This window comes from Mercenaria mercenaria, chromosome 14, assembly GCF_021730395.1.
Source record: "Mercenaria mercenaria strain notata chromosome 14, MADL_Memer_1, whole genome shotgun sequence".
In the NCBI taxonomy this organism is placed as follows: domain Eukaryota; kingdom Metazoa; phylum Mollusca; class Bivalvia; order Venerida; family Veneridae; genus Mercenaria; species Mercenaria mercenaria.
This window is the reverse complement of record NC_069374.1, coordinates 73,658,060-73,680,083: the sequence shown is the minus strand read 5'-3', so window position 1 is coordinate 73,680,083 and position 22,024 is coordinate 73,658,060. Positions and strand designations below refer to the sequence as shown.

Below are 22,024 nucleotides of genomic sequence, written 5' to 3'. Positions count from 1 at the left end.
TTTTTACACGCAATACCTGCTGACTACTAGTGTCCTTTGACATACTTGTTGCTTGAGTCTTCGAAATTTCCATTGTTCTCATCATTGTAAGTAAGTCATTAAGTGATTTTTCTGAATCTTGCAAACATCGCATTCTCATTTTTTGCGAAATAAAAAAACACCCTGTATGATTTGGCTTTTAATTTCTGACTCAGTGTCCGAAAATTCACAGTTTTTAGCTTTTTGTCGTAATCTAGTCACATATTGGTCAATCGTTTCACCGTGCAACTGTTTAATATTCCTGAATTCGAAAATTTCAAACTGAGTGTTTTTTCTAGGTTTGAAGTAGTTTGTAAGTCCAGCTTTTGTTTCATCATAATTTTCACTCTCTCCATGTAGATTTAACGTATCATAAATGTCATATACATCATCTCCAGCATAGTGCAGTAACAGTGCCTTTTTCCTTTTCCTTGTATTTATACCTAGCCCAACAAATAAATTCTCCAGTTTATCTACATATTTGTCCCACCGAACACCTAGGGAATTTTCGTCAGCGTAAACATCAAATTTGGGAAACGCAGGTAAATTTTCCATTGTCACAAAATCACTTAATCCTCAGTTTTAAAATAATCCGATCCTCGTCGCCATTGTAATATATATCGTCATTGTAATATATATGTATTAATTTATTGAGATGGCTTATTGACACACAAACAGAACAAGACCCGAAGGATGGTTTATATATTTAATATGTGTGTTGCATCCAAAGTATAAACTCACACTCTCTCTATAGAAATATGTATATATCTTACATACAGAAACAATAATGGAATATGATATCATAGGCGGAGCTTAATCTATCTTGTAGACTTGCTTACTACACAACCCATGTTGTAGTTTAAATTACATGATTGCAGTTGTGCACCAGCAGATTTGATACTGTATAGCGAACAGTGCAGACCATGATCAGACTGCATGGATAGGCTGTTCTTGGTCTGCACTGTTTGCAAAGGCAAAATCTCATGCTGCCTGCAGGCTAAAGGCTAAGCTACTCTACAATAAGTGGTTAAGTATTATCTTTGTCATGTACAGTGGTATTTTGAAAAGTTGAAATAACAATATCTTTTTTTAAAGAAATATCCCACTTGCTCCATTAAAAATGTACACACCTCAAAAAGTCAAAATTATGAAAAAAATTAAAAATGATAACTGTGCATGTTCGCTCCATAATATTTTGAAAATTTTCCATTGAACTAGTAATCAGTATGGAATGGCCATAGGGTATGTTGTACAGATTTTTCAGAAAATGTTCTTAGAGAGGATTTATGGAATGGAGGTTTATTTTTAAAGGATATAAGGGCTGATGCAAGTCTACAAGAAACCTAACATGGACATGTTTGTACTGAACCGGATTTAGTTAGAGATATCCAGTGTCAATCATCCAACAAAATATTGTATCTTCAAATGTAAAAATCACCATCAAGTGTATATTTATCATACTAAAAATGTAAATTAATAGTGTGAGTAGAGCTACTTTCATATTTAATTGTTGATTGAGCAGTTGATTGTTAAAAAAAAACTTCCGGTGTTAAGTGGCTGTACACATTTATTCAATGTTTAATTAGCTATACTTGTATACAGTGTTTACTGTTTAAAACCTAATGCATAGCCTTTTTTTGTTCATTTTATATAAATTTACATAAACTACAATTATGTAGTTAGTGTTCGTGTTTTCAGAAAGTTTGGTCTAACATACTTTTAACTGGCAGTGTTTCAAGAATTATTTTCAAGTCTTCCAGTTAAAGGTTTTGAATTACATAAATGACATAATTTATTTGAAATTTTCTTTTAAACTGTTATCTTATCATACTGATCCCTGTTTGAAAATATTGAAAAGCTCTCTTGGTAATAGATAACAATGTATTGATTTGGTCATGTGAACTGACTGAGTCATTGGGATTTTGAAATAGTATTTTATATTATAAAGACCGTCCAGGAAGTTCATAATAGTACTAGACTGTGCATCATTTATTGTTATTGTTATATTGTTTTGTCTTAAATATGGATTCAGGTTTTTATAAAAGTTTTTCTTTTTTTTAATTAGGTATTAAATTGCCTTTAGTAATTTAGCATTGTAGAATTGTAGAAGTCAGTGGATGTTATATATAATCCAGTATGAAATATTTTATAGCGTGTGATAATAACACAGTACTGTGAAATCACGTAATTTCATGAGTGTAAAATTTTGTTGCTGGACAATACAGCTGTTTCAAGGGAATGTGGACATTGTGGATTTTGAGCTTTGAACATAAAATGAACAGAAATTTTACTTTTTTGTTGAAATTTAAGTTTGTGAATTTATTCATCCATGACATCATTGAAAATAAGTCCCCAAATAATATTAACCCTTATCATGCTGGACACGATTGATTGAAACTACAGTGATCAGACAGAATTATAATCTTCAAAAGATGATATCCACAAATTCATTTATAGCCTCACAAAATTTTCGTTTTGGCCAAAACAGCAAATTTTCATTTCTACAAAATGAATTGTTTTCGAAGTACATATGTATTATTATTGTATTTATATTACAGGAGCTCCGCAGCAACCAGCCTACGGACAGCCAGCCTATGGACAACCAACCTACGGTCAGCCACAACCAGGTTATGGAGCCCCTCCAGGCCAGGCACCTTATGGAGCCCCTCTAGGACAAGCACCATATGGAGCTCCACCAGGTATGTCTGGCAATGCTATTGTATCAATTTTTTCATGCGGTTTATAAAATCTCACTGTTTATGTACAGACACTGTCACACAGTCCTGTTTGGCCTGTTCATGTACAGACACTGTCACACAGTCCTGTTTGGCCTGTTCATGTACAGACACTGTCACACAGTCCTGTTTGGCCTGTTCATGAACAGACACTGTCACACAGTCCTGTTTGGCCTGTTCATGTACAGACACTGTCACACAGTCCTGTTTGGCCTGTTTATGTACAGACACTGTCACAGAGTCTTGTTTTGCCTGTTTATGTACAGACACCGTTTATGTACAAACACTGTCACACAGTCTTGTTAAACCGGGTGTCTTGCTAAAATGAACCAGTGACTGCTGATCCTGGCAAAGCGAAATGTCCAAGGCAGTTTTGCAAGAGACAGCATGTCTGCAGCCATTTATTCAACTACATTGATTCATATTAAGGAGTTATCAGCCCTATCTTTAAACAGTTTTTCGCAAAAATTTCTTATGATATCAAGAATTGACTGTCTTCTGTAATTGTTCAAATTATTGCCCTAGGTTAAAAATGGCCCGTGTGTGTTACATGTATTATATAATTATCATATAGGCTAATATAAAGGAAACTTTGATTATCTTCTTTTCTGAATCCATATTAGCTGGAGCCTTGGTATATATATAATCATACTCTGTACCTGTACCATTGTGTTATACAAACACACTTGAAGCCTTTTACACAGGTGAGTGTTTTACAGTCAGTGACCCTCTTTTTATGGCTTTGATGTTGAACATACAGGAGACACACAAATGTTTATTGTTTAAACTGTCCATCCTTCATTTCGTCCATCCTTGTAAAATCAACTCTTTCCTATAGTTTCTATCCATTTTAATGGAAATTTATATACGGTATGTCATCAAAATCAAGTGGACATTTGCATATTTTCTGGCGGCTTGATGTCAGATAATTAATTTTTGAGTTATGCTTTTTAGGCTTTACCATTTATTAAAACACTGACGGCTACATTGTGTACTCAGCTCCATCTAAAGTTTCCATCCAGTTGACATGTACATGCTGTATGTTCACGAGATAGAAGGTCTGGTGTCCATTATTTTGCATCATACAGTTTAACATTTACCTCTGAAATAACTGGCCAGAATTTCACCAAACTTTGTAACTATGTAGTTTTTTAGCATGAACGCACATCTTACAAATTTGTCCTAGATTTATCAAACCATGTAAGTGTATTATTTCTTTATGTGACTTTGTGCACCTGAGTTTTCTTTTGGATTTAATTTGAAGAGTTGGGCCCTTGTCTTAGTCAAAATATGCATTAGTGGTATAAAAGTTTGTATCACATATCTAAAAGTGTCAAAATACATGAAAATTATTGCCCAACAAATAATCAGTGACAAATACTAAATTACTACAGGAATGCCGATGCAAGGTCAACCGGTGGCTGCTCAGTGGATGGCTAGACCTCAGGGAATCCCTGGCTGTCCTCCTGGTCTCGAATACCTCTGCCAGATTGATCAACTTCTTGTAAAACAACAAATGGAATTGCTCGAAGGTGGGTATAGGTCTTATACAGTACAGTATCTTTGAAACATGTTTTACAGAAGTTGACAATTCCTGCAAAGATATTTTACTTGTTTATGTATGGTTCTAACATGACTCAGTTTATATTTGTTTTTATCATCATATTAAATTGGCTCATCCATGAATTGACCCTTAGTCATTACCCTCAGTTAAGGAAGGAGTATGACAAAACAGCCAAGTGTATCAATGGATGTTATTTTAGAATCATAATGGTATATCCCGATTCATGACTTTGTTGTTCACCGCCTCAGTAGCGTAGTGGTAGAGTGCCTGCTTTTAGTGCTGGAGGTCATGGGTTCAGTCCATGACTGAGTCATACCAAGGCCTGAAAAATATTTCAGTTTTATTGAAGGGACTGAATTTTGATCACTCTGAAAAAACTGTTTGTACATTTTCATTTACTCATTTGAAAACTATTGTAAGAAGTGCAGACTGTATTTTAGTTTAGGATATACATGAAAACAGAATCTGATCCTTTTTTCACAATTTGCAGAATATATTATACAAAGGATGACTGATAGCCCAGTTAATAATGTTGATTATGGAAAAGTTGCTAAACCTAAACTTTAAATATTGACTCTTTTAAAGGACGAAACTCCCAAATTGGAGATGGCTGAAATCACTAAACTATTCCAAATGTTATTTGTCATTTTTCTTCCTAGACTTACACAAATGTACATGTAGATATACAAATCATTTTGGTATAAATAAATTGGTTTATTACTTTTTTCTAGCTTTTACTGGTTTTGAGACATCGAACAAGTATAAAGTACAGAACAGTATGGGTCAGCAGGTTTACTTTGCAGCTGAAGGTAAGTTTATATAACTCTGTCTCCTCCGATGCAGATTTATTGACTTTGTGCTGTCTGTCTGTCTGTCTGTCAAGTTTGCCTGGACCATTCATCGGAAACAATGGGTTGGATTTCAACCAAACTTGATATGAAGATTCAGAATTAAGGCAAGTTTTGCATTTCATCTAAAAATTTGGAAGAGTTATGGCCCCTTCCAGGTAATTATGTCTTCCACATATAGTAGAGGTAGCAACTTGATTTAGTACTTTTCACCTGTCAGTCTCTCTGTATGTCTAAGTTTGTCCATGCAACTCCTTCAACTTTACTGTGTGGATTTACACCAATCTTTCCAAGAGTGATCATTGCTAAGCCTTGTTTACTGTTGTGCATGTCGTCAGCATTTTCCTGATCGTTGATTTTCTGTAGAGTTATGGCCCTTGATTCATCAAATTTTATGATGTTTTGGCCACTTCTCTTAAAGATTAGGACAGAGTTTCACCAGACCTTACAGAAGTGATCAATGCCAAGTCTTATTATGCATATTGTCTACATGTTCTTGTTCTGTGATTTTAAGGGGCCTTATGGTCCTTTATCTGTAAGATTTTATGATATTTGACAACTTCTCTTCCATTGTGCACATTTCCACAAAACTTTAAAGGAGTTGTCATTGCCAAGTATATATATGTTAATATGCACATCATTTACATGTTCCTGTTAATTGATTTTCAGCAGAGTTATGGCCCTTGATTTGTTATATTTTATGGTATTTACACTACTTAATGCATGACATTGGACTGAATTTCAAGAAACCTCACAAGTGATTAGCATGAAGTGTAGTTGTCTTCAGTGTCTGTCCTACTTCTCCTAATTACCGCTGGTTGGAATTCCACCAAAGTTCACAGGCTAAGCTTAGTTATGTATATCGTATGAATGTTATGGTTAAGTGATTTTCCCTGGAGTTATGACCCTTAATTTGTGGCATTTTACAGCATGGCAAGTGGTGGGAGACAAGTTTTTTCATGAAAAACAATCTCATGATTTTGTTTAAAGTTTGTCTGAACTACTCCAATACTGCTGTTAAAACATCATAGGATTGATCTGTACCAAGCCTAGTAACATAGGTTTCATAGGTTTTTGGTTGAACAATTTTTGGCAGTGTAATTGGCCTTTGAAATACTATGATAACACTTTAAGCACATTCATTCTTCACCAGTCCTTAATCAGATTTGCCTCTTACATTAATAATTTATTCTGTTAATAACACTATAGTTGATACCTTTAGGCATAATTTTGTAACATTGAAATGAGAACTGATATTAATTAGAAATACAGGTATCAGTCAAAGAACTTATATTATGTAGTTAAAATACAGAATTAATAATGTGACATCATTTTATGAGCATATTAATTTTTTTAGTTTTGTTAGTTTGTTGGGAAATAAATGCTAGGATTTCAAATTGTATACATGAGATAAATGAGAATGTATTGAGTAAGTGATACATTACTACTACCACAAACAGCTGAACTTCATACGTTCTAACTTGACGGGACTAGCAAAATTTGTGCAAGTTATTGGTAGTTTGAGCCATCAACGAGACTTGACAGTGAATTCGAGCGAAGGGTGGTGTACGAATTATCCGAGATCGAGCGAATGATGTTTGACTGTATGTTGTTCAAGCAAGAGAAAAGACAGTATATTTGTTCTGTTCCAGAATGTTTTGTATTTAGCCAGCTATATTTTATAACATTACAGAATCTGATATGTGTATGAGACAATGTTGTGGTCCGCAGAGAGGTTTCACTATCCACATCACAGATAATGCTGGTCAGGTATGTTGTTTATCTTGTTGGAGGGAGAATGCTAGAATTAGTCAAGTCAGGTATGTTGTTTATGTTGTTGGAGGGAGAGTGGTAGAATTAGTCAAGTCAGGTATGTTGTTTATGTTATTGGAGGGAGAGTGGTAGAAGTAGTCAAGTCAGGTAAGTTGTTTATGTTATTGGAGGGAGAGTGGTAGAAATAGTCAAGTCAGGTATGTTGTTTATGTTGTTGGAGGGAGAGTGGTAGAATTAGTCAAGTCAGGTATGTTGTTTATGTTGTTGGAGGGAGAGTGGTAGAATTAGTCAAGTCAGGTATGTTGTTTATGTTGTTGGAGGGAGAGTGGTAGAATTAGTCAAGTCAGGTATGTTGTTTATGTTGTTGGAGGGAGAGTGGTAGAATTAGTCAAGTCAGGTATGTTGTTTATGTTGTTGGAGGGAGAGTGGTAGAATTAGTCAAGTCAGGTATGTTGTTTATGTTGTTGGAGGGAGAGTGGTAGAATTAGTCAAGTCAGGTATGTTGTTTATGTTGTTGGAGGGAGAGTGGTAGAATTAGTCAAGTCAGGTATGTTGTTTATGTTGTTGGAGGGAGAGTGGTAGAATTAGTCAAGTCAGGTATGTTGTTTATGTTGTTGGAGGGAGAGTGGTAGAATTAGTCAAGTCAGGTATGTTGTTTATGTTGTTGGAGGGAGAGTGGTAGAATTAGTCAAGTCAGGTATGTTGTTTATGTTGTTGGAGGGAGAGTGGTAGAATTAGTCAAGTCAGGTATGTTGTTTATGTTGTTGGAGGGAGAATGCTAGAATTAGTCAAGTCAGGTATGTTGTTTATGTTGTTGGAGGGAGAATGCTAGAATTAGTCAAGTCAGGTATGTTGTTTATGTTGTTGGAGGGAGAGTGGTAGAATTAGTCAAGTCAGGTATGTTGTTTATGTTATTGGAGGGAGAGTGGTAGGATTAGTCAAGTCAGGTATGTTGTTTATGTTATTGGAGGGAGAGTGGTAGAATTAGTCAAGTCAGGTATGTTGTTTATGTTGTTGGAGGGAGAGTGGTAGAATTAGTCAAGTCAGGTATGTTGTTTATGTGTTGTTGGAGGGAGAGTGGTAGAATTAGTCAAGTCAGGTATGTTGTTTATGTTTTGGAGGGAGAGTGGTAGAATTAGTCAAGTCAGGTATGTTGTTTATGTTGTTGGAGGGAGAGTGGTAGAATTAGTCAAGTCAGGTATGTTGTTTATGTTGTTGGAGGGAGAGTGGTAGAATTAGTCAAGTCAGGTATGTTGTTTATGTTGTTGGAGGGAGAATGCTAGAATTAGTTGACCTGCAGGTATTGATGTCCCTGTATGAAAATATTTTGAAATGTAGAGATGAAGTAAGAAAATACAGCATGAAATCATGTTATTTCATTAAGAGAACTTGGATGTAGCCCTGTTCTGTTTAAATTAGTTTTGCTGCAGTGATCTTTTATAGGGGATGCCAAACATCTTCTTAGGTGGCAAGATGTAACATATTAAAGTAGGTTATTATTATAGGAATGGCATTGTGTTAAATTTGGTACTCAGCCTTTTGGCTCTTTGTTACCAGACAGTTTTAACTATTCTTCCAGAACTTATTAACTGAAGTAATTGTCCATATAATATGTATTTTATTTCTACATAATAACATGCAGTTTGAAAGACTGAATTTTCTCAGTATTAGAGAGAAGCATCCAAGACATTTTTGTTCTAAGATGACTTGATTTTGTTGACAAATGACAATAAATGGAATTTATTGATCAGGAAGTGATAAGGGTCACTCGTGAATTCAAATGTTGTGTTGGATGTCCATGGTGTGCATGTAGTGATTCCTGGGCTCATGTTGTTCAGATAGAAGCACCTGTGGGACAAATTGTTGGATATGTTAAACAAAGGTAAGTTTTAGTAAATCATTTGTTTGCTCAAAGATTGGCTGACTGTAGTCTGATTTATATCCAAATATACTGTGAAATCATTTTAACCATTACCCTGCTAAATTTTTATAATGAACTTTTCCATCCTTCAGTTTGGACAGTACCATTAACTGTTAAAAGGGGTGCTTATCAAAAAGATACTGACTGAACGGCGAACAGTGCAGATCATGGTCAGACTGCACAGATGTGCAAGCTGATCATAATCTACACTGGTCACAAACGCAGAATCAGTCATAAATAATAAGGGTTTATTTGTAAGGGACTTATTTTTTGTGAATTTCAAGGTTGTTTCAATCCATGAAATTTAACCCCAAGGAACAAATAATTTTTCCATTCCCCTTTAAATTTTGAAATCCAAAAATTCATATCCCCAAAACCACTAAATTCCATACTCGGGGAAATTGAATGATTTCACAGTATAGTGACTGGGAATACTGTACCTATGGGTCCATCAATCACAACCAATAAAAACTAAGGGAAAAACAAATATCAACTGTCCCACTGTAGTTTTTATGGCATGAAAATATAATGCTGTACTGAGTAAAGAGAATAGTCTCTGAAATTACCAAATTTAATGATAATTTGTTTTTGTCTGATCAAAAATATGAAGATGATTACGGTATGAAAGAAAGTGTAAAAACAGAAACAACACAGAAAGATACATTATGTAGTCGAAACCTGGTCACATCAAGGGTACCAGGTAATCATAAATATTCATGAGGGACTATTTTCATGGATCTCTTGGTTGAGTCAGTTCATAGAATTTAATCCATTCAGTTTCTCTTCAAATTTTGAACTCAACAAATTCATATTCCCACGAAAAAGCCACTTTGGGCTAAACCATTTCATGTCTAGGAATAAAATGTTTTCATAGTATGTAATGTAACAGATTTAGACTTAACATTTCAGTCAATAGGTAATTTTGTTGACTGCAAAACTACATACAGTTAAGCCTGAATTAGCAGCCAACCAATGGGATATCATGATACAGTCACGCTGCTTAGGGCAGGCGGCTCCTTAAGACAAGTTAAGATAAGAATGGAGTCAGTTTGAGAAGTTAGCTAACTTAAGACAAGTTAAGATAAGAATGGAGACAGTTTGAGAAGTTAGCTAACTTAAGACAAGCGGCTGCTTTATACAGATGTCGCCTTAGGAAGGTTCAACTTTATTTACCAGACCGAGTCTACAGTTTCATGATATTCAACACTTACTATATAATCGATATACACTTTCTCTGATTTTGACTTGCAATATAATTTCATTGTTCAGATAGAGTGTATCACAGTATTGCAGTTCCATAAGCTGCTTCCCCAGACAGTTGCACAATCTTACATGTTTATTCTATTCTTCTACTTGATTTTATTTGAGTAAACTGTTCGATTACATAGGAACTGAAGAAACATTTTTTTCACGGGCAAAAATGTGTTATTCAGGATCTTCAATAAAACTTGTCTAAACTGCAGACATTTAGAACAAAACTACTAAAATACCTTCTGTATTGCTTGATTTCTTAAGTATTAACGTGGCTATATTTTTGTATACATGATATATGTATTTTACAGACAGAGTTGTATAGAACCATATTATATAATCACGAATGCAGAGCATGAGGAGGTGTTTACGATGACCGGACCATGTTGTATCATACAAGGACCTTGTTGTACCTGGGACCAGGATTTCATTGTAAGATTTTACAAACACTAGTATGTACTTACAGTTGATACCGATGTTGCAGTCATATGTAAGGCATTTCCGACCTCAGCATTTTCCACTTTAACTCATTGTTGAGCCTTACTGCAAAATTAAAATCTCAACAGACAAGTAAAATTCCTATTCATTTTATGTTCAAAAGTTGAAATCCACAAATTCATATCCCCGCTTACCTCATTAGGGAGAGTGCAGACCTATGGATTGCATGGTTGTGAGTTTTTTTCCCTCATGCAAGATGAATGTTCCCCGTGACGATTTGATAAAAGACATTTTGTGTCTGAAATCATTTGTCCTCCTCCTCTGATTCATGTTTGGAAGTTTGCAGTTACTTGTGAAGAACAGGTTTATACTGGTACAGAAACCAGGAACTCTGGATAGGTTAACTGCCAGCCATTACATAACTGAAATACTGTTGAAAAACGGCGTTAAACCCAAAACAAATTCATACCCCAGTGAATTACCCATTTTGATCAAACAGGAAATTTCACGTCCACCAAATAATGTATTATTCATACAGTACTTTAACGCAGTGATTGAAATGTATTGCTGTTGATTTGATAATTGTTTAAGTTGAATTTCTAAGCTACGGTTAAATTGACATAAGACATGTTTCTAACCTGTTTATTAAATTGGTGATGTCTTTGGGTGGTTGGATCAATGAATGAATGGATGGATGGATGGATGGATTGGATGGATTGGAGGATGGATGTATGGATGGATTGGAGGATAGATGTATGGGTTGTGTCAAGATTTGGTTTTTGTTCAGTAACTTTAGTTTGGCTTGAGATATTGAAATGAAGCTTGGGCTATAAGTAGCTTATAGTAAGACAAAGGTCTGGATTGAATTTGGGGTCAGTGGAGTGAAGGTCACTGTAAATAAAAATAGAAAAAAACAGTTTCCAGTCAATAACTTAAGTTTTGATTGATGGTTGAATAAAAAAAGAAAGTGTTTGAAAAACCTGTTTTCTGGGGAATTTCCACATCTGTTGTTTTGTGTTATAACAACCACAGACTCCGAAGAAAACATCAAAAACAGCAGTTTTATGCTAGAGTAAAGGAGTAAGTGTAGATAATTGTACCAGTTGTTAGCAGATTTGATTGTATTTTTGACAGGTAAATTCTAAAGACGGTCAGACAGAAGTAGGCAAGATCAGCAAACAGTGGAGTGGTCTACTGAGGGAATATTTTACTGATGCTGACAATTTTGGTATCTCATGTAAGTTATGTATGTTTTATCTCTGAAATACAACATTTGCTACATGCAAGAATTGCAACATAGCCTTAGATTATTTCTTACTTTTTATCTCAGACAGGGCCTACTGGCTAACGTTGCTGACTTTAAGTCACATTCCCCTCACTGATATTGGTTAAAAACTTTGAAATCCATCTGGTGTATGGAAGGGTGGTGGCTTTACATAGATGCCCGCCATTCCTGAAACATTTTAAATTTAGGTTTCACATTATAGTTCATTTTACAGTGTGTCTGTATGATCATTTATTTTTCTTGTCCATCCAGCTGGCTTACGGAAGGTTAGTGGTTCTACCCAGGTGCCCGCTCGTGATGAAATAATGCACGGAGGGGCACCTGGGGTCTTCCTCCACCATCAAAGCTGGAAAGTCGCCCTATGACCTAAATTGTGTTGGTGCGACGTTAAACCCAACCCCAAAAAAATAAAAAAAATTCTTGTATCAAACATGCCACCAACTTTCTTTTGGCTTCATGAACAGGAGAGAATAAGATCCTATTTTAGATTTGTAAGAAGTAGATTGTCTAGTCTACATAGAGTTAATGTATTTTTCTTGCCTACCTATCAGGGAAAATATACATTTGACCGATCATGATAACTGTGATTTTGTGATTTTCAGTTTCTGTTGATCTAGATGTGCCAGTGTATAATTAATGATACCAATGTTTTTGTGGTTCCCCTCTGATGGATGTAGAATGTGTCAGTGCATGATTACTGATGTCTATGATTTTGTAATTTCAGTTCCGATGGATCTAGACGTCAAGATGAAAGCTGTTATGTTAGGAGCTGTTTTCCTCATTGTAAGTCACATTTTACATCTGTCTTTTTTTTGTGTCTTTTTGTAGACTGCTGCTGACTCTTGACAAAATGATTATTAGCTCATCTGATTTTTTGAAAAAAAATGATGAGTTATTGTCATCACTTGAGCGGTTGTCGGCGTCAGCGTCGGCGTCGGCGTTGCCTGGTTAAGTTTTATGTTTAGGTCAGCTTTTCTCCTAAACTATCAAAGCTATTGCTTTGAAACTTGGAATACTTGTTCACCATCATAAGCTGACCCTGTTTAGCAAGAAACATAACTCCATCTTGCTTTTTGCAAGATTTATGGCCCCTTTTGTACTTAGAAAATATCAGATTTCTTGGTTAAGTTTTATGTTTAGGTCAACTTTTCTCCTAAACTGTCAAAGCTATTGCTTTGAAACTTGGAATACTTGTTCACCATCATAAGCAGACCCTGTACATCAAGAAACATAACTCCATCTTGCTTTTTGCAAGATTTATTGCCCCTTTTGGACTTAGAAAATCAGTTTTCTTGGTTAAGTTTTATGTTTAGGTCAGCTTTTATCCTAAACTATCAAAGCTATTGCTTTAAAACTTGCAACACTTGTTCACCATCATAAGTTGACCCTGTACAGCAAGAAACATAACTCCATCCTGCTTTTTGCAAGATTTATGGCCCCTTTTGGACTTAGAAAATATCAGATTTCTTGGTTAAGTTTTATGTTTAGGTCAACTTTTTCTCTTAAACTATCTAAGCTATTGCTTTGAAACTTGCAACACTTGTTCACCATCATAAGCTGACCCTGTACAGCAAGCAACATAACTCCATCCTGCTTTTTGCAATAATTATTGCCCCTTTTGGACTTAGAAAATCATTTTCTTGGTTAAGTATTATGTTTAAGTCAACTTTTCTCATAAACTATCAAAGCTATTGCTTTGAAACTTGCAATGGTTTTTCACCATCATAAGTGGACACTGTACATCAAGAAACATAACTCTATTCTGCTTTTTGCAAGAATGATGGCCCTTTTTAGACTTAGAAAATCATGGGTAGGACAATATTTCTATTACACAAAAAAAATCAGATGAGCGTCAGCACCCGCAAGGCGGTGCTCTTGTTTTATACAGGGGTATCAGGGGCAGGTGTCGGGGATTTTCACCCTGCTCAAGTCGTCTGAGCCCTGGCTACTTTTCCTGTATTTCCTGTAGCAAGTTGAGTTCTGAACAGGAGGACCCCCAGACCCCACCTCTACTTGACAACTTCCACCTCCTTCAATAACATCCATTCTTACTTCAATAATTGATGAAAACCCTGGTTATGTTAGAGCTAACATTGAAACTATGTAACTGCATAATTATTTACTTAATAGCCTTTATTATTACAGATTCTGAATGTCAGTTACATATAATCTTTAAAAGTCCTCCACCCTTACACCTCCACCCTTACACCACATACATGGTTTTGTGATTATTTCTAGTCCTTTGTCATCATGGATTCCATTCAATGTTCATTTATTAATTAGTGTTCCACTTAAGCCAGTGTTAAGGGGCATGAGAAATGTTGCACACTTCATTACCTCATTATCACCGAGTCGATTACCGTATATTCTCTTATGTATGCCCCTGGGAGCATAACATTAGGAGGGGGACATCGAGCTCTAAAATGTTGTTTTTTTACCTGTACATTTACAGGTAAATGTAAACTACAAATGCAACTTACAATAAATATAGCACTTCCATACTGCAGGTACATTTAGTTAGTTATGACCTAAATAAACTTTAAAAAAAATAATTGGAAAAACAGGATGCAGAGCATTTATCAGGGATGGGTGTATATAATAGAATTGTTTTTACTGTCTTTTTCTCAGATTTTCGTGAATAGCACATTCAGTATTTGCTAAGAAAAGCTGTCATTTATGTTGTTTCCAGTAAGGAATTGTGTTCAGTGTTTATAAATATTTGTATTGTCTTCCAGGACTTCATGTACTTTGAGCAAAATCAGAACAACAACAACAACAATAGAGGATATATGTAGATACTGGGGTGGCAGGAAGTTGTTCAAAGATGTTGAGGAGATACTCTAAAACATTTACATTTTAGTACACATGGCATAACATGACTTCTACACAGCATAGATATTTCACTCCATAGCCAGAACATGTTCAACACTACAAGGCAACAGGCATTACAACAATATTTTACACAACATGACAAAATACTGAAGGACAAGATACAACACAACACAACAAGATAATACCTAATACAACAAGATGTCGTCACAACACAACTTTATATTACTTTTCTACACAACAAGATACTACACTACACAACATGATACTTTGGTTCACAACACGATACTTCACAACAAGATACTTTTCTACATAACAAGATTCTTCACTACACAACAAGATGCTTCTCTACACAACAAGATGTTTCTCTACACAAGAAGATGGTTCACAACAAGATGCTTTCTACACAACAAGATGTTTCTCTATACAACAAGATTATTCACTACACAACAGGATTCTTCACTACACAACAAGAAACTTCACTACACAACCAGATACTACACTACACTACACAACACAACAAGATACTACACTACACAACAAGATACTTCACTACACAACACAAAAAGATACTACACTACACAACAAGATACTTCACTACACAAGAAAACATGACACAACAGAATACAGCAACTGACAATCTGTTATATTGTAACACAAAATAAAAATGTTCTTGTCTCTACAAACTGTTCATTGTTCATATAACGAGAAATATTAAAAGTTCAAGATTACATGTATTTTAGAAAAGAAGGATGGAATAATACTATACAGTTCTGTTTGTCAAAGCAAGGACACACCTGTGACAAATATGTCTGTCATTTCTTGTGTCCAGAGCATAACTTTAATGATTTAAGGTAGTGACTTCAAACTTACGTATATAAATATATAAGTAAGCGGCAATGAGACTATGTACAGAGCACATGAAGACACACACCCTAGAAAAATTTCTTTTGATTTTGCTTCCTCTTTTGATCTAGAAATTTGAGCTTATATTGTCCTGCTTTGCAGAGCTCTTGTTATTGTTCTGTATTAAGAAATTACTTTTAAATGTAAACTAATTTATTCTATTGTTACAAACCCCAATTGTATAGAGGAACCTAGAGAGAAATCCAGTGTAAGATTTAGTGCCAAATGTTGTGCGAACAAAGTAATTTGTATATTTTAATTGTTAAACCTGACAAGGAATTTTAACTGAAAGTTTATTGTTTAGTAATGAGAAAATTGAACAAGAATCAAAGGTTTGTAGCTGTTTTGTCACTGATCTCGAATGTTATAAAACATTTCAACATGACACTTAAACTTGTATTGTTTAAGTTGAAGGTTAACATGACACCATAACCTACATCATCTATTCAACATATAAACTTATGTGTATGTGGCACTTGAACTTGATATGAAAATAATCTTATATTTTTATTGAAAGACTTGAAGTCCTTCTTTGCCATCACATTCAAATTTATTTATTCATGTTCTAAAATAGGTTCACATTGGCAAGAAATGTTTGTGCAACATGGACAATACATGTAGTTTATTAAATGATTTCAATGAGTTTAGACAAAGGAGCACATCAAATTTCATCATTAGATTGTGTATATATATATTTAAGCTGGCCTAGAAATGCATGTACATGCAGAAAATGGCAGCTTATTTTAACCACCATATTGGCCTTGTATGTTTCTATTTATGTTGTGATATTTTATATATGTTCATTTTACTGTTCATTTTTTACCTACACTCATTTTATTTTGTCTCCACTAGACAGTATGCTACTGTAGTTATAGATAACCTAGATGTTGTACATGTAATCTTTATATATATTCTGTACAATTGTGCCACCAGCATTATATTTTTAAGCATTATGTTTTCATTCCATATGTGTTTCTTTCCATTATGCTATATTTAGTGCTGCATTCCAAATTCCAATGAAATCTGTGACCCCAGTATGGGAAACATGCCAGAGGTCACAAAGCTCATTTGGTTCAAATGGTTCACATACTTCACCATGTCATGTGAGATTGATAAGTTGCATTTTTGCAGATGTTGCCTATTGAAATAATATGTTTATGACACGACAATAAAAAGTTTGCTGTTTTGACAGCAGACATTAATTAACATTCCATTTTTCGGAAGTTAACAACTTCAAACCTATGTAACATTTGGGTCATGTAGAACAATATGACAGAAATGGAAAAGAAAACTGTAGTTATATAACTGGCCTCTGTGCATTTCATAGGCAAATAGTACTAAGAAAACATGTATTTGTTTCATAAATGTTTTCTTATTGCTTTCCAGTTCCCATGAAATATACCAGATGTCACATTGCTCATTTGGCTCAAATTGCCTACATACTTCACCATGTCATGTGAGATGCTATCTTACATTTAGCCCATATTAACAGCGTGTTGTGACATGACTGTTTACCATTCCATTAGTTGACTGTTTACCATTCCATTAGTTGACTGTTTACCATTCCATTAGTTGACTGTTTACCATTCCATTAGTTAATAATTTTGTTGCTTAGAGGTTAACAACTTCATAAGTATGTAACATCGGGTCAGTTGAACAGTATGAAGGAAATAGAAAACAAAACTGTAATTATATGACTGACCTCTCAACTTTACATACATGAATAATACATATGAAACCGGTGTTTGTTTGTTAAATGTGTACTTAATATTATTTACAATTTTTTGCATGTTATATCACCATACAGTTAGGCTGTCTTAAAATATTAATACATTTTCATTTAAGAACATTGACATTCTCAGAAAATGTATCACAACATTTCAATGAGTATTACTTGAGTTGATCATTCAACATTAGCCTTTAGAAACCTAAGTAGGGTATTATTTGTCTCTATGCATGATAAAACTCTGTAAAAGCACATATTTTTGCTGGGTCAAAGTTTCGCGAATTTGAAATTTTGAGTATGTTCACGAGGTTTAATTTTCGCAAAATTGTTAAAATGGTATCATACTTGAAATAGAGTTGTACTAATTGTAAATGTTTACCTGAGGATAAATTTGCCCGAGATGTAGGGCCTCGCGAATATAGTGAAAATTAAACCCTCGCGAAAATTTCTGCTTTTACAATAGAATTACATGCTTAAGTTCACAAAATAGTTTTCTTCTATAGACTTACACCGTACATATATCACCAGCTTATAGAACAAGCATATCAAAGAGTATTATGATACCTGTTTCTGCAGGTTATATATAATATAATATTAACCTGTGAATTTTACATATTCTGGTCAAGTTCAGAGTCTGCAGGACAAATAAGATTCAAAATTTCAAGATTTTATTCATAACACTCAGTTTGTATATTGATACAAATTTATATAAAAAAATCCATTCTAACATGGTCATCGGTGATGCATGGCATACAGTAGTCGGAGGACAACAACATATATGAAATTATTATTTTGGAAAATCAATATTCCTAGTTAGCAACTTTACAAGGTGCTACATATAAAGAAATATGTAGACGGAGATTTGCACTTAAAATCAATTCATGCCATTGATATGCAAATTAGTCAAGTTTGATTGACAGCACCAGATATATGGGGAATACATTATTAAATATTACTAGTATATACTAAGTATATGGGAAAAGATTTTGTGAATTTTAATTTAGCACCTACAATTAACACAGTATTAAAACTTGTCTTCATTCTTCATTCTACTTAAAATATTTTGGCGATATATGACCATTTTGAGTCGGTTTGCTGTAAAACCCAACTCACTCACTCATTCTACTTAAAATATTTTCAGAATATTTACTGATCAGCATTAATGTTTCTAATCTTTAAATTGTATATTTTTATTTTACTTTTTATCATTATTTTGTAGAATACTTTCATATATATTCAGATCAGATCTCTTAAATATAATTATATTAGACCCAAATTTCAATCACATTTTAATAGTAATAGACTGGACGGCATACAGCTATGGACATTTTTTGTTATTATGCAAGAATGCACTGTATGTCACAATTATTACGCAAAAGCATAAAACATCAGTGTTGAAAAAAAAACAACACAAAACAGGCAAACATTTGGTGGGATTTGTGAAGGATGTACTTATTAATCCTTGAGAATGTGCTAGAATTGAAATAGTATATCTCAAACAGTGATTTGCTTTGCATAAAATAATTGTTGTTTGGATGTGTACTACTATTATGCATTTATATTTTGAAGTTGATCAAAGTTCATTTTCAAGCCATTGAAATGTGATTTTTGTCAAAGATCTAGTTTGTTTATAAGTAAATAAAATCAGAATATGAAAAAAGAAAGAAGTGTAGAATCGATTTAAGGATAGATTTAATACACAGACTTAGAACTTTCTTATCTATATTTGTTCATGTGGGTGTTGTAGGCCAAAAGATCAGGGAATGTAACAGATATATTTTTAGTTTTCAACATGGTTATGGTTTTTTGTATACTTGTAAATAAATGGGGGCTTCAATGGAAATTTAACCCTTATCATGCTGGACACGATTGATTCTGCCTGTGTAACCACTGTAGATCATGATCAGGCTGCACCTTTTTGGTTAGCACCCCTTTTGACAGTTAATGGTGCTGTCCAAATACAAAGATGGACAAGTTCATTATAGAAATTCAGCAGGGTAAGGGTTAAATGTATTTGGGAAAAATAGTAGTCACATTTGTTCTTAAATGTCTTCAAAGATATTTGCCTTGTTTAAAAGTCTGCTAAAAGTTTGTAAAAACATTCTGTTTCATTTTAAGAATTGTTATAATCTTTTTAATTTTTTTGTCATATTTTGCTCTAAGGATAATTCTGTCATTGTTTTGTGGAAGAATAAAGTTATTTAATACTGTTAATAACTTTGTAATTTCTTGCATATAGATGAAATAGAAAAAAGGGAAACTTCACCGGTCGCTCAGCACGACAAAAACGAAAATGTTGCAGGCTCAGTTTGATTGAGCCTGTTCATGGACGGTAGTGGAAATGCATGCTACCATCCATGCCCTCTAGCCCCGGGTTAAACTCATTACCCATTTTGTCGATTTTTAGCTCACCTGTCACAAAGTGACAAGGTGAGCTTTTGTGATCGTGCAGCATCCGTCGTCCGTCCGTCCGTAAACTTTTGCTTGTGACCACTCTAGAGGGCACATTTTTCATGGGATCTTTATGAAAGTTGGTCAGAATGTTCATCTTGATGATATCTAGGTCAAGTTTGAAACTGGGTCATGTGCGGTCTAAAACTAGGTCAGTAGGTCTAAAAATAGAAAAACATTGTGACCTCTCTAGAGGCCATACTTTTCAATGGATCTTCATGAAAGTTAGTCAGAATGTTTATCTTGAGTGCCTTCAAAAACTAAGTCAGTAGGTCAAATAATAAAAAAACATTGTGACCTCTCTAGAGGCCATATTTTTTACGGGATCTGTATGAAAGTTGGTATGAATGTTCATCTTGATGATATCTAGGTCAGATTTGAAACTGGGTCAACTGCGGTCCAAAACTAGGTCAGTAGGTCTAAAAATAAAAAAACCTTGTGACCTCTCTAGAGGCCATACTTTTGAATGGATCTTCATGAAAATTGGTCAGAATGTTGACCTTGATGATATCTAGGTCAAGTTCGAAACTGGCTCACATGCCATCAAAAACTAGGTCAGTAGGTCAAATAATAAGAAAAACCTTGTGACCTCTCTAGAGGCCATATTTTTTATGGGATCTGTATGAAAGTTGGTCTAAATGTTCATCTTGATGATATCTAGATCAATTTCAAAACTGGGTCAACTGTGGTCAAAATCTAGGTCAGTAGGTCTAAAAATAGAAAAACATTGTGACCTCTCTAGAGGCCATATATTTCAATGGATCTTCATGAAAGTTGGTCTGAATGTTCACCTTGATGATATCTAGATAAAATTTGAAACTGGGTAAGTGCGGTCAAAAATTAGGTCAGTAGGTATAAAAATAGAAAAACCTTTTGACCTCACTAGAGGCCATATTTTTCATGAGATCTTCATGAAAATTGATGAGAATGCTCACCTTGATGATATCTAGGTCAAGTTTCAAACTGGGTCACATGCCTTTAAAAACTAGGTCATTACGTCAAATAATAAAAAACCTTGTGACCTCTCTAGAGGCCATATTTTTCAATGGATCTTCATGAAAATTGGTTAGAATTTTTATCTTGATGATATCTAGGTCAAGTTCAAAACTGGGTCACATGAGCTCAAAAACTAGGTCAAAACTATGTCAAATAATAGAAAAAAACACATCATACTCAGTTCAAAACTGGGTCATGTGGGGACAGGTGAGCGATTCAGGACCATCATGGTCCTCTTGTTTTTCTCAGTCTGACTAAAATAAGTTTGTCCGACTGAATGTTAGGCAGTCTGTCCAGGATTTTTGTGAAGCCTGCTGTTTTTGTATAACGGACTTATGAGTAGAAGAGATGGAGTGATATTTAATGCACCTCTAAAATACACTGGCTGCAGAACTGACATTATGAAGTACATTACTTTTGTGGTGCATGTTTATGGCGTTTGCTTTAACAATAATCTCATGAAAACCACAGCTATCTGAAAAGGACTAAATCAGTGTGTATATAATCAATGACAGCACAGGGACTGTTCAAAAGATTAGAAAAAAAATCGTAAAAGCTAAATTATTTGGAAAAAACTTATTCATTTATTGTGAAAACACCCTCAATACAATTTATGTTGTAGTTTTCTTAACAGATAATAAAAAAAGACCAAAACTATTTGTTAAAGTCTGAATTAATTTTATTTTGTTGCGTTTAATTTAACAGCTATAAAAAAAAATTTTGTCCGTTGTCCGTCTGTCTGTCGTCCATCAACAATTTCCTTTCGAAAACTGGCCAGATCCCGTCATGGGTTCCAGAGTTATGGCCCCTTAAAGGGCCAAAATTTGCCATTTTTTGCTTTTGAACAGGATAGAGACCATATTTTGCAATTAACTTTGTTAATTGTATTGGCATAATTTCTCAGTTCTTTTCGAAAACTGGCCAGATCCCATCATGGGTTCTAGAGTAACTGCCCTTGAAAGCGGCAAAATTTTCTATTTTGGCCATTTCAGCCATATGGAGGTTTCATTTATGCTTTAATATGAAACAAACTTGCACAGAATGATTATCTTGGTGATTTCTAGGCCTGGATTGAAACTAGGTCATGTCGGGTCAAAAACTAGTCAAATCAAAAGAAAAGCAACAACATAGAGGCCACATTTATGACCCTATCTTCATGAAACTTGGTCAGAATGTTTATCTTTATGATTTCTAGGCCATGTTTGAAACTGGGTTGTATGGGGTGAGAAACTAGGTTATAAGGTCAAATCAAAGGAAAAGATTGTTTACACTCTTCAGGTCAC

At 34.5% G+C, this 22,024-nt stretch overlaps 1 protein-coding gene across 3 annotated transcripts in view; it reads left to right on the top strand.

Annotated features, from left to right (window-relative positions):
• LOC123527701 (phospholipid scramblase 2-like) overlaps nucleotides 1–19,511 on the top strand; it is a 31,090-nt gene extending 11,579 nt beyond the window's left edge. For 2 of the 3 annotated variants that reach the window (XM_053523889.1, XM_053523890.1), the window contains exons 3-11: nucleotides 2,577–2,717; nucleotides 4,148–4,285; nucleotides 5,049–5,126; nucleotides 6,859–6,935; nucleotides 8,690–8,820; nucleotides 10,422–10,542; nucleotides 11,683–11,785; nucleotides 12,558–12,616; nucleotides 14,569–19,511. In XM_053523889.1, the coding sequence (XP_053379864.1) occupies nucleotides 2,577–2,717; nucleotides 4,148–4,285; nucleotides 5,049–5,126; nucleotides 6,859–6,935; nucleotides 8,690–8,820; nucleotides 10,422–10,542; nucleotides 11,683–11,785; nucleotides 12,558–12,616; nucleotides 14,569–14,628 (908 nt within the window). In that variant the 3' untranslated portion in view covers nucleotides 14,629–19,511. Of the gene's footprint in view, nucleotides 1–1,911; nucleotides 2,051–2,576; nucleotides 2,718–4,147; nucleotides 4,286–5,048; nucleotides 5,127–6,858; nucleotides 6,936–8,689; nucleotides 8,821–10,421; nucleotides 10,543–11,682; nucleotides 11,786–12,557; nucleotides 12,617–14,568 lie in introns of those variants that run through there. The other variant, XM_053523891.1, reaches the window with a different exon arrangement.
• The last annotated feature ends 2,513 nt before the right edge of the window (nucleotides 19,512–22,024 follow it).